Genomic DNA, 13,101 nt, shown 5'->3' on the forward strand with positions numbered 1-13,101 from the left:
TCTCTAGATTGATTCCAGAGATGCGGGGCTTGTCTTATGAGGAGAAATTGAGCAGTTTAGGCATATACTCACTAGAGTTTAGAAGGATGAGAAGAGATCTAATTGAGGTATATAAGATGCTAAAGGGGATAGACAAAGTGGACATGGAGCAGATGTTTCCCCTTCTGGGGCATTCTAGAGTGAGAGGCCATAGTTTTAGGCTAAGGAGTGGTAGGTTTAAATCAGAGATGGGGAGGAATTACTTTTCTCAAAGGGTCGTGAATCTGTGGAATTCACTACCTCAGAATGCAGTGGATGCCGGGACGCCGAATAAATTTAAGGAGGAGATAGACAGATTTTTAATTAGTAATGGGTTGAAAGGTTATGGCGAGAGGGCGGGAAATTGGAGTTGAGGCTGAAATGAGATCAGCCATGATCGTATTGAATGGCGGGGCAGGCTCGAGGGGCTGAATTGCCTACTCCTGCTCCTAGTTCTTATATTCTTATGTAAAAGCAGATAGAGATAGAGATAGAGAGAGAGAGAGAGAGAGGGGTGGAGAGTCACAGGGAGAAACAGAGAGGGAAGCAGAGAGACAGAGTGTCAGAAAGGGACAGAGAAGGGCAGAGAACAGAGAGAATGGGACAAAACGAGAAAGAGACAGAGAGAGGGACAGCGAATCAGAGATAGATGGACAGTGTGTGAGAGGGAGAGAGAGAGAGAGAGAGGGAGGGAGAGAGTCTGTAGTGTGATGGCCATGCCATGTCATACTCTGCCATCGCCTCACAGCGAGTGCCTCAGTCGAGTTATTGGAATCCAAGTAGCTGTCACAGGAGGGTATGCAGTGGTCTTGACCTTTAGCTCTCACTGCTCCCGTACACTTTGATATAAGTACACATCAAGGAGCTTGAGCCATCGCTGAACACTTACCTTTCTCAGGATGGAGAAGATTGAGGGACTCTTGTTTGTCTCTATGCTAGTGTTTTCCATTAAATGTGTAGAGGCTCTCCTTTCACCAACACTGGCCTGATCTGAAGAATGGAAGAGAGAGAAAGAGAGAGAGTGAAGAAACATGGGTGGGGAGAATCAATCAGACAACAAACACACAGGTGAAAGAGTAAAGGAATAGGAGAGGAGAGTTACAATCAGACTGAAGAGTGGTAGGAGAGAGTGAGGGAACAGGAGTGGAGAGTTACAAGCACACTGAAGATGGGGAGGAGAGAGAGTGAATGAACACCAGTGGAGAATTACAGTCAAACTGAAGACAAGCAGCAGAGTGAAAGGAACAGAAGTGAGTTACAATCAGACAAACAGGAAGGAGAGAGAGAGTGAGGGAACAGAAGTTTAGAATTAAATTCAGACTGAAGAGTGGTAGGAGAAAGTGAAAGGGACACCAGTGGAGAGTTAAAATTAGATTTAAGGCTAGCAGGGGCGAGTGAGGGAACAGGAGCGGAAAGTTACATAAGTGTGAAAACAGGCAGGAGTGATAGTGAAAGACACAGGAATGTAGAATTATAATAAGACTAAAGACAGGCAGAAGAGAGGAAGGTATAGGAGTGAAGAGTTACAGTCAGACAGATAGGAAGATGAAACAGTGAAAAGTGGAGAGTTACAATCAAATTGAAGGCTGTCAGGAGAGCGAGAGAAGGAACACCAGTGGAGAGTTAGATTCAGAGTGAATACAGGAAGCAGGGAGTGAGAGAGTAGGAGTGGAGAGTTACAATCAGACTGAAGACAGGCAGGAGAGATAGAGGGAACAGGAGTGCAGATTTACAATCAGACTGAAGATAGGGAGGAGAGAGAGTGAGGGAAAAGAAGTGGAGAGTTATAGTCAGACTAAGACAGGCAGGAGATAATCAGTTGGCAGTTCACCCAACCATTTGGCCAATTCATGTTCTGTAGAACTGCTATAGATAAGATAGGGCTTAAAGGGACATAGCTTTTTGTGTCTTGGGAAGCCCATATATGGGATGTAGTGGACTGTGAGGACAAACCCGTTCATATATATCATGTGGCAGCTCATCGCTCTTACACAAGCCCAGCATGTGTTTTATTAGCTTACTTTGAGCAAGGCAGTCTTGTCAAAAGGGTACGAATTTGGACCTATCATTAAGAATGGCGTGCATTTTCTTGACAGAGTCACACTTGTTAAGGATGACTATTCCCGTCCCTTTGTCAGGTTTACTGATGTGTTTGTCCGGGTTGGTCTGAAGGCCATGTAACGCTGTCAGACATTCGTGTTGCATGTGAGAGTTGGATAGGCTGTTTGGAATCTCGCAATATGCATGCGCTAGATCAGCTCGGCGCACTTTCGAGGATTCAGCGTCTTTGGTGGACGCTGGTTTGTGGCGGGATAGTCAGTTCTGCACAGCATGAATTGGCCAAATGGTTGGGTGAATTGTTACGACCAGTTTTGAGCAAGTTTTCCACATACATGGTGAAGGATTCCTTCACACTTGCGAAGGCCAGACAGGACTTGCACATGGACAGTAATGCTGTGTCCATGTGCTCATTTGACATTGCTAGCCTATTCACCGATGTTCTACTTAAGGAAGCCATAGATACCTGCACTGCAGCACTATATTACGCCGATGTAGACCCACCACCATGGCGTGAATTGGTTTGTCTGGGCCTGTATTCACTAGTCATTAGAGTTTAGAAGAATGAGAGGGGATCTGATTGAAACATATAAAATTCTAACAGGGCTAGACAGACTAGATGCAGGGAGGATGTTTCCCCTAGTTGGGGAGTCTAGACCCAGGGGCCACAGTCTCAGGATATGGGGCAGGCCATTTAGGACTGAGATGAGGAAAGATTTCTTCACTCAGAGGGTGGTGAACCTGTGGAATTCTCTACCACAGAAGGCTGTGGAGGCCGGGTCACTGAGTATATTCAAGAAAGAAATTGATCATTTTTTGGATATTAGGGGCATCAAGGGGTATGGAGAGAAAGTGGGAATATGGTGTTGAGATAGAGGATCAGCCATGGTCGTATTGAAAGGCGGAGTGGGCTTGAAGGGCCAAATGGCCTGCTCTGCTCCTAGTTTCTATGAACCAGTATTCATTGAAGTTATGAACTTGGCAAACCTCGCAGCTGAGTTCAGTTTTAGTGACACCCATGTATGCCCAAATAGATGGTGTTGCCATGGAATCTGCTCTAGACCCATCTCGCACAAACATCTTTGTTGGGTTCCATGAGAAACATGTCTAACCTCCTACCCCTTGCATATTTCCGATATGTGGATGATACGTTTGCTTTATTTAAATCTGCAGCTGCATGTAATAATTCACTTACATGTCTTAATGGGCTCCACCCTGTGCTCAAATTCACCTTTGAAATGGAGCAGTCAAATGAACTCCTCTTCCTTGATGTACTGGTTGAGAAATCTGCCAAGGTATTCTCTACCACAGCCTAACCCAAGCCTACCTTCACTGATCAATGTGTGGGTTGGGATTCTTACACTTCCACATGCTATAGGATTGGTCTTATCAGCAACTTTGTAAATAGGGCCCGATCCATTTGCTCACCGTACAAGCTTGATACTGAAATAGGGCACATCAAAGGCATCCTGCAGAACAATGGCTACCCTGATCAGATCATTTTACACTGTATATCACGCAAACTCATGAATGGGCCTAAGGCCACCACTTCCGGCCCTGAAAAGTACTCAGTCTACCTCAGATTACCCTGGAAGGGTAAGGTGTCTGAAAAATGTGAGCAACAGGTGAAGCTAGCTGTTTCATGCTGCTACAATGCAGTAGCAACATAAGCAGTATTCACCACTAACAGGATGCTGCCATCAAGCCAAAGGAACATTCTGCCTATCACACAAATGAGTAATGTGTTATGTGAATTTCAGTGCCAGTGTGATGCTAGGTATGTAGGCCGTACGTCCCAAAGACTGGCAGATCGTATCAATCGGCATGTCCCAGTTGCTGTTCACAATGGGCAAGGTACAGACCGTCCCCAACCAGTCCGTGCTTGCAAAACTCAAAAGACAGTGTCCAATATTCGATGTGATTCTGCAATTGGACAACATTTGCTAAATAATCCTCAATGTGCTAAGAATTACCCTGACAACCAATTTAAAATTGTCAGTTGGGCTCGCAGTGTGGTGCATTTGCATGTACTGGAGGCTACATATATTCATGCAAAGGGCCCTGCTCTTTGCAAACAGAAAGAACATGTACACATATTGCATCTCCTTCAGCAAAACAAAATAAGTGACAGCCATTCGCTGACTCATTCCTCAGGGCAATGCCTTGACCAATCAGGGTCAAGCTGTCTGGTTTAGATTTCAAACAATGCTTGACAGTTAACTATCAGTCACCATTAACTGGTGCTTTCTCCATGGAAATGCCTGTACCAGAATTCACTTGCCAACCAGTCAGTATTCTCGCCTCATACAGTATGAAGTTGTTGATTCCCCTGACCTTGGTATTCTTGCAAATGTCCTGATGAGTGCAAGATGAAAAGCTACAACAATACAGACAGGAGAGGTAGTGATAGAACAGGAGTGGAGAGTTACAATCAGACTGAAGACAGGGAGGAGAGACAGTGAGGGAACAGGAGTAGAGAGTTGCAATCAGACTGAAGACCAAGGGGAGAGAAAGGAAGGAAACAGGAATGGAAAGTTAGAAGCAGGTTGAAGACAGGAAGGAGAGAGAGTGAGGGAACAGGAGAGGAGAGTTACAATCAGACTGAAGACAGGGAGGAGAGAGAGTGAGGGAACAGGAGTGGAGAGTGACATTCAGACTGCTGACAGTGAGCAGAGAATGAGGGAACAGGAGTGGGGAGTTACATTCAGACTGCTGACAGTGAGCATGGAGTGAGGGAACAGGAATGGAGAGTTACAATCAGATTGGTGACTGAGCAGAGAGTGAGGGAACAGGAGGGCAGAGTTACATTCAGACGGCTGACAGTGAGCAGAGAGTGATGGAACAGGAAGAAGAGTTACATTCAGACTGCTGACAATGAGCAGAGAGTGAGGGAACAGGAGTGGAAAGTTACATTCAGACTGCTGACCGTGAGCAGAGAGTGAGGGAACAGGAATGGAGAGATACATTCAGACTGCTGATGGTGAGCAGAGAGTGAGGGAACAGGAGTGGAGATTGACGTTCAGACTGCTGACAGTGAGCAGAGAGTGAGGGAACAGGAGGGGAGAGTTACATTCAGACTGCTGACAGTGAGCAGAGAATGTGGGAACAGGAGGGGAGAGTTACAGTCAGACTGGTGACAGTGAAGAGAGAGTGAGGAAACAGGAATGGAGAATGACGTTCAGACGGCTGAAAGTGAGCAGAGTGAGGGAACAGGAGGGGAGAGTGACATACAGACTGCTGACAGTGAGCAGAGAGTGAGGGAAGAGGAGGGGAGAGTGACATTCAGACTGCTGACAGTGAGCAGAGAGTGAGGGAAGAGGAGGGGAGAGTGACATTCAGAATGCTGACAGTGAGCAGAGAGTGAGAGAACAGGAGGGGAGAGTGACATTCAGACTGCTGACAGTGAGCAGAGAGTGAGAGAACAAGAGGGGAGAGTGACATTCAGACTGCTGACAGTGAGCAGAGAGTGAGAGAACAGGAGGGGAGAGTGACATTCAGACTGCGGAAAGTGAGCAGAGAGTGAGGGAACAGGAGGGGAAAGTAATAATCACACGGCTGACAGTGAGCAGAGAGTGAGGGAACAGGAGGGGACAGTTACATTCGGACTACTGACAGTGAGCAGAGAGTGAGGGAACAGGAGGGGACAGTTACATTCGGACTTCTGACAGAGAGCAGAGAGTGAGGGAACAGGAGGGGAGAGTTACACTCAGACTGCTGACAGTGAAGAGAGAGTGAGGGAACAGGAGGGGAGAGTTACATTCAGATTGCTGACAGTGAGCAGAGAGTGAGGGAACAGGAGGGGTGAGTTACATTCAGACTGCTGACAGTGAGCCGAGAGTGAGGGAACAGGAGGGGTGAGTTACATTCAGACTGCTGACAGTGAGCAGAGAGTGAGGGAACAGGAGGGGAGAGTTACATTCAGACTGCTGACAGTGAGCAGAGAGTGAGGGAACAGGAGGGGAGAGTTACAATCAGACTGATGACAGGGAGCAGAGAGTGAGGGAACAGGAGGGGAGAGTTACATTCAGACTGCTGACAGTGAGCAGAGAGTGGGGGAAGAGGAGTGGAGAGTTTCATTCAGACTGCTGACAGTGAGCAGAGAGTGAGGGAACAGGAGGAGAGAGTTACATTCAGACTGCTGACAGTGACCAGAGAGTGGGGGAAGAGGAGTGCAGAGTTACATTCAGACTGCTGACAGTGACCAGATAGTGGGGGAAGAGGAGTGGAGAGTTACAATCAGACTGCTGACAGTGAGCAGAGAGTGAGGGAACAGGAGGAGAGAGTTACATTCAGACTGCTGACAGTGAGCAGAGAGTGGTGGAAGAGGAGTGGAGAGTTACAATCAGACTCCTGACAGTGAGCAGAGAGTGAGGCAACAGGAGGGGAGAGTTACATTCAGATTGCTGACAGTGAGCAGAGAGTGAGGGAACAGGAGGGGTGAGTTACATTCAGACTGCTGACAGTGAGCCGAGAGTGAGGGAACAGGAGGGGTGAGTTACATTCAGACTGCTGACAGTGAGCAGAGAGTGAGGGAACAGGAGGGGAGAGTTACATTCAGACTGCTGACAGTGAGCAGAGAGTGAGGGAACAGGAGGGGACAGTGACATTCAGACAGCTCACAATGAGCAGAGAGTGAGGGAACAGGAGGGGAGAGTTACAATCAGACTGATGACAGGGAGCAGAGAGTGAGGGAACAGGAGGGGAGAGTTACATTCAGACTGCTGACAGTGACCAGAGAGTGGGGGAAGAGGAGTGGAGAGTTACATTCAGACTGCTGACAGTGACCAGATAGTGGGGGAAGAGGAGTGGAGAGTTACAATCAGACTGCTGACAGTGAGCAGAGAGTGAGGGAACAGGAGGGGAGAGTTACATTCAGACTGCTGACAGTGAGCAGAGAGTGGGGGAAGAGGAGTGGAGAGTTTCATTCAGACTGCTGACAGTGAGCAGAGAGTGAGGGAAGAGGAGGAGAGAGTTACATTCAGACTGCTGACAGTGACCAGAGAGTGGTGGAAGAGGAGTGGAGAGTTACAATCAGACTCCTGACAGTGAGCAGAGAGTGAGGCAACAGGAGGGGAGAGTTACATTCAGACTGCTGACAGTGAGCAGAGAGTGGGGGAAGAGGAGTGGAGAGTTTCATTCAGACTGCTGACAGTGAGCAAAGAGTGAGGGAACAGGAGGAGAGAGTTACATTCAGACTGCTGACAGTGACCAGATAGTGGGTGAAGAGGAGTGGAGAGTTACAATCAGACTCCTGACAGTGAGCAGAGAGTGAGGCAACAGGAGGGGAGAGTTACATTCAGACTGCTGACAGTGAGCAGAGAGTGAGGGAACAGGAGGGGAGAGTTATATACAGACTGTTGACAGTGACCAGAGACTGAGGGAAAAGGAGTGGAGATTTACATTCAGACTGCTGACAGTGAGCAGAGAGTGAGGGAAGAGTAGAGGAGAGTTACTTTCAGACTGCTGACTGTGAGCAGATCATGAGGGAATTATAGGGGAGAATTACATTCAGACTGCTGACAGTGACCAGAGAGTGAGGGAACAGGAGGGGAGAGTTACAATCAGACTGATGACAGGGAGCAGAGAGTGAAGGAACAGGAGTGGATTTTTACAATCAGACTGCTGACAGTGAGTAGGGAGTGAGGGAACAAGAGTGGAGATTTTCATTCAGACTGTTGACAGGTAGCAGAAAGTGAGGGAACAGGTGTGCAGTGCTACAATCACACTGCTGACAGTGAGTAGAGAGTGAGGGAAGACGAGGGGAGAGTGACATTCAGACTGTTGACAGGCAGCAGAGAGTGAGGGAACAGGAGTGTAGTGGTACATTCAGACTGGTGACAGTGAGCAGAGAGTGAGGGAATAGGAGGGGAGAGTTACATTCATACTGCTGATAGTGAGCAGGGAGTGAGGGAACAGGAGGGGAGAGTGACATTCAGACTGCAGACAGTGAGCAGAGATTGAGGGAACAGGAGGGGAGAGTGACATTCAGACTGCTGACAGTGAGCAGAGATTAAGGGAACAGGAAGGGAGAGTTACATTCAGACTGCTGACAGTGAGCAGAGAGTGAGGGAACAGGTATGCAGTGTTACAATCACAATGCTGACAGTGATAAGAGAGTGAGGGAACAGGAAGGGAGAATGACAATCCGAATGCTGACAGTGAATAGAGAGTGAGGGAAGACGAGGGGAGAGTGACATTCAGACTGTTGACAGGCAGCAGAGAGTGAGGGAACAGGAGGGGAGAGGTACATTAAGACTGCTGACAGTGAGCAGAGAGTGAGGGAATAGGATGGGAGAGTTAAATTCATACTGCTGAGAGTGAGCAGAGAGTGAGGGAACAGGAGGGGAGAGTGACATTCAGACTGTTGACTGGCAGCAGAGAGTGAGGGAACAGGAGTGGAGAGGTACATTCAGACTGCTGACAGTGAGCAGATAGTGAAGGTACAGGAGCAGTGAGTTACATTCAGACTGCTGATAGTGAACAGATAGTGAAGGTACAGGAGCAGAGACTTACATTCAGACAGCTGACAGTGAACAGAGAATGGGGAACAGGAGTGGAGAGTGACATTCAGACTGCTGACAGTGAGCAGGGCGTGAGGGAACAGGAGGTGAGACTTACATTCAGACTGCTGTCAGTGAGCAGCGAGTGAGAGAACAGGTCGGGAGAGTTACATTCAGACTGCTGACAATGAGCAGAGAATGAGGGAACAGGAGTGGAGAGTGACATTCAGACTGCTGACAGTGAGCAGAGAGTGAGGGAACAGGAGTGGAGAGTGACATTCAGACTGCTGACAGTGAGCAGAGAGTGAGTGAATAGGAGGGGAGATTTACATTCAGATTGCTGACTGTGAGCAGAGGTTGAGGGAACAGGAGGGGAGAGTTACATTCAGACTGCTGACAGTGAATAGAGAGTGAGGGAAAAGGAGGGAAGAGTTCCATTCAGACTGCTGACAGTGAACAGAGAGTGAGGCAACAGGAGGATGGAGTTACATTCAAACTGCTGACAGGGAGTAGAGAGTGAGGGAAGACGAGGGGAGAGTGACATTTAGACTGTTGACAGGCAGCAGAGAGTTAGGGAACAGGAGGGGAGAGGTACATTCAGACTGCTGCAGTGAACAGAGAGTGAGGGAACAGGAGGTGAGAGTTACATTCAGATTGCTGACAGTGAGCAGAGATTAAGGGAACAGGAAGTGAGAGTTACATTCAGACTGCTGACAGTGAGCAGAGGTTGAGGGAACAGGATTGGAGAGTGACATTCAGACTGCTGAAAATGAGCAGAGAGTGAGGGAACAGGAGGCGAGATTTACATTCAGACTGCTGACAGTGAGCAGAGATTGAGGGAACAGGAGGGGTGAGTTACAGTCAGACTGCTGAAAATGAATTGAGTGAGTGAACAGGTGGGGAGATTTACATTCAGACTGCTGACAGTGAGCAGAGTTTGAGGGAACAGGAGGGCTGAGTTACATTCAGACTGCTGACTGTGAGCAGAGAGTGAGGGAACATGAGGGGTGAGTTAAATTCAGACTGCTGACGGTGAGCAGAAAGTGAGGGAACAGGAGGGGAGAGTTACATTCAGACTGCTGACATTGAACAGAGAATGTGGGAACAGGAGTGGAGAGTGACATTCAGAGACTGCTGACACTGAGCAGACAGTGAGGGAACAGGAGGTGAGAGTGACATTCAGGCTGCTGAGAGTGAGCAGAGAGTGAGGGAACAGGAGGTGAGAGTGACATTCAGGCTGCTGTCAGTGAGCAGAGAGTGAGAGAACAGGTCTGGAGAGTTACATCCAGACTGCTGACAGTGACCAGAGAGTGAGGGAACAGGAGAGGAGAGTTACATTCAGACTGCTGACAGTGAGCAGAGAGTGAGGGAACCGGAGCGGAGAGTTACATTCAGACTGCTGACAGTGAGTAGAGAGTGAGGGAAGACGAGGGGAGAGTGACATTCAGACTGTTGACAGGCAGCAGAGAGTGAGGGAACAGGAGCGGAGAGGTACATTCAGACTGCTGACAGTGAGCAGAGAGTGAGGGAACAGGATGGGAGAGTTACATTCATACTGCTGATAGTGAGCAGAGAGTGAGGAACAGGAGGGGAGAGTGACATTTAGACTGTTGACAGGCAGCAGAGAGTTAGGGAACAGGAGTGGAGAGTGACATTCAGAGACTGCTGACACTGAGCAGAGAGTGAGGGAACAGGAGGGGAGAGTTACATTCAGACTGCTGACAGTGAGCAGAGAGTGAGGGAACAGGAGGTGAGAGTTGCATTCAGACTGCTGACAGTGAACAGAGAATGAGGGAACAGGAGGTGAGAGTTACATTCAGATTGCTGACAGTGAGCAGAGATTAAGGGAACAGGAAGTGAGAGTTACATTCAGACTGCTGACAGTGAGCACAGGTTGAGGGAACAGGAGGGGAGAGTGACATTCAGACTGTTGACAGGCAGCAGAGAGTTAGGGAACAGCAGGGGAGAGTTACATTCATACAGCTGACAGTGAACAGAGAGTGAGGCAACAGGAGGAGGGAGTTACATTCAAAATGCTGACAGTGAACAGAGAATGCAGGAACAGGAGTGGAGAGTGACAGTCAGACTGCTGAAAATGAGCAGAGAGTGAGGGAACAGGAGGCGAGATTTACATTCAGACTGCTGACAGTGAGCAGAGTGTGAGGGAGCAGGAGGGCTGAGTTACATTCAGACTGCTGACTGTGAGCAGAGAGTGAGGGAACAGGAGGGGTGAGTTAAATTCAGACTGCTGACTGTGAGCAGAAAGTGAGGGAACAGGAGGGGACAGTGACATTCATACTGCTGACAGTGAGTAGAGAGTGCGGGAAAAGGAGGGGAGAGTTACGTTCAGACTGCTGACAGTGAACAGAGAATGTGGGAACAGGAGTGGAGAGTGACATTCAGAGACTGCTGACACTGAGCAGAGAGTGAGGGAACAGGAGGTGAGAGTGACATTCAGGCTGCTGACAGTGAGCAGAGAGTGAGGGAACAGGAGGTGAGAGTGACATTCAGGCTGCTGTCAGTGAGCAGAGAGTGAGAGAACAGGTCTGGAGAGTTACATCCAGACTGCTGACAGTGACCAGAGAGTGAGGGAACAGGAGGGGAGAGTTACATTCAGACTGCTGACAGCGAAAAGAGGGTGAGGGAACAGGAGGGGAGAGTTACATTCAGACTGCTGACAGTGTGCAGGGAGTGAGGGAACAGCAAGCGACAGTTGCTTTCAGACTCCTGGCAGTGAGCAGAGAGTGAGGGAACAGGAGCGGAGAGTCACATTCAGACAGCTGACAGTGAGCAGAGAGTGAGGGAACAGGTATGCAGGGTTACAATCACATTGCTGACAGTGATTAGAGAGTGAGGGAACAGGAAGGGAGAATGACAATCCGAATGCTGACAGTGAGTAGAGAGTGAGGGAAGACGAGGGGAGATTGACATTCAGACTGTTGACAGGCAGCAGAGAGTGAGGGAACAGCGGTGGAGAGGTACATTCAGACTGCTGACAGTAAGCAGAGAGTGAGGGAATAGCAAGGGACAGTTACTTTCAGACTGCGGACAGTGAGCGGAGAGTGAGGGAACAGGAGCGGAGAGTTACATTCAGACTGCTTCCAGTGAGCAGAGAGTGAGGGAACATGTGTGCAGTGTTACAATCACACTGCTGACAGTGGTTAGAGAGTGAGGGAACAGAACGGGAGAATGACAATCCGAATGCTGACAGTGAGTAGAGAGTGAGGGAAGACGAGGGGAGATTGACATTCAGACTGTTGACAGGCAGCAGAGAGTGGGGGAACAGGAGCAGAGAGTTACATTCAGACTGCTGAGAGTGAGCAGAGAGTGAGGGAACAGGAGGGGAGAGGTACATTTAGACTGTTGACCGTGAGCAGACAGTGAGGGAACAGGAGCTGAGAGTTACATTCAGACTGCTGACAGTGAGCAGAGAGTGAGGGAACAGGTGTGCAGTGTTACAATCACACTGCTGACAGTGGTTAGAGAGTGAGGGAACAGGAAGGGAGAATGACAATCAGAATGGTGACAGTGATTAGAGAGTGAGGGAAGACGAGGGGAGAGTGACATTCAGACTGTTGATAGGCAGCAGAGAGTGAGGGAACAGGAGGGGAGAGGTACATTCAGGCTGCTGACAGTGGCCAGGTAGTGGGGGAAGAGGAGTGGAGAGTTACAATCAGACTCCTGACAGTGAGCAGAGAGTGAGGCAACAGGAGGGGAGAGTTACATTCAGACTGCTGACAGTGAGCAGAGTGTGAGGGAACAGGAGGAGAGAGTTACATTCAGACTCCTGACAGTCAGCAGAGGCTGGGGGAACAGGAGGGGAGAGATACATTCAGATTGCTGACAGTGAGCAGAGAGTGAGGGAACAGGAGGGGTGAGTTACATTCAGACTGCTGACAGTGAGCCGAGAGTGAGGGAACAGGAGGGGTGAGTTACATTCAGACTGCTGACAGTGAGCAGAGAGTCAGGGAACAAGAGTGGAGAGTGACATTCAAACTGCTGACAGTGAGCAGAGAGCGGGGGAACAGGAGGGGACAGTGACAGTCAGACAGCTCACAGTGAGCAGAGAGTGAGGGAACAGGAGTGGAGAGTTACATTCAGACTGCTGACATTGAGCAGAGAGTGAGGGAACAGGAGGGGGGAGTTACATTCAAACTGCTTACAATGAGCAGAGAGTGAGGGAACAGCAGTGGAGAGTTACATTCATACTGCTGACAGTCAGCAGAGAGTGAGGGAACAGGAGGGGAGAGTTAAATTCAGACTGCTGACAGTGAGCAGAGAGTGAGGGAACAGGAGGGGAGAGTTACATTCAGACTGTTGACAGTGACCAGAGACTGAGGGAAAAGGAGTGGAGATTTACATTCAGACTGCTGACAGTGAGCAGAGAGTGAGGGAACAGGAGGGGAGAGTTACCGTCAGACTGCTGACAGTGAGCAGAGAGTGAGGGAAGAGTAGAGGAGAGTTACTTTCAGACTGCTGACAGTGAGCAGAGCGTGTGGGAATTAGAGGGGAGAATTACATTCAG

General features: G+C 49.0%; 1 protein-coding gene across 1 annotated transcript in view; it reads right to left on the reverse strand.

Moving 5' to 3' along the window:
- The window catches only part of LOC121278088 (equilibrative nucleoside transporter 1-like), a 330,852-nt gene that overhangs the window by 46,402 nt on the left and 271,349 nt on the right, over nt 1-13,101 (reverse strand). Inside the window, exon 7 of the mRNA XM_041188151.1 lies at nt 908-1,008. Within this exon, the coding sequence (XP_041044085.1) occupies nt 908-1,008 (101 nt within the window). The remainder of the gene's footprint in view (nt 1-907; nt 1,009-13,101) is intronic.

The sequence above is a fragment of the Carcharodon carcharias genome, chromosome 5 (genome assembly GCF_017639515.1).
Source record: "Carcharodon carcharias isolate sCarCar2 chromosome 5, sCarCar2.pri, whole genome shotgun sequence".
In the NCBI taxonomy this organism is placed as follows: domain Eukaryota; kingdom Metazoa; phylum Chordata; class Chondrichthyes; order Lamniformes; family Lamnidae; genus Carcharodon; species Carcharodon carcharias.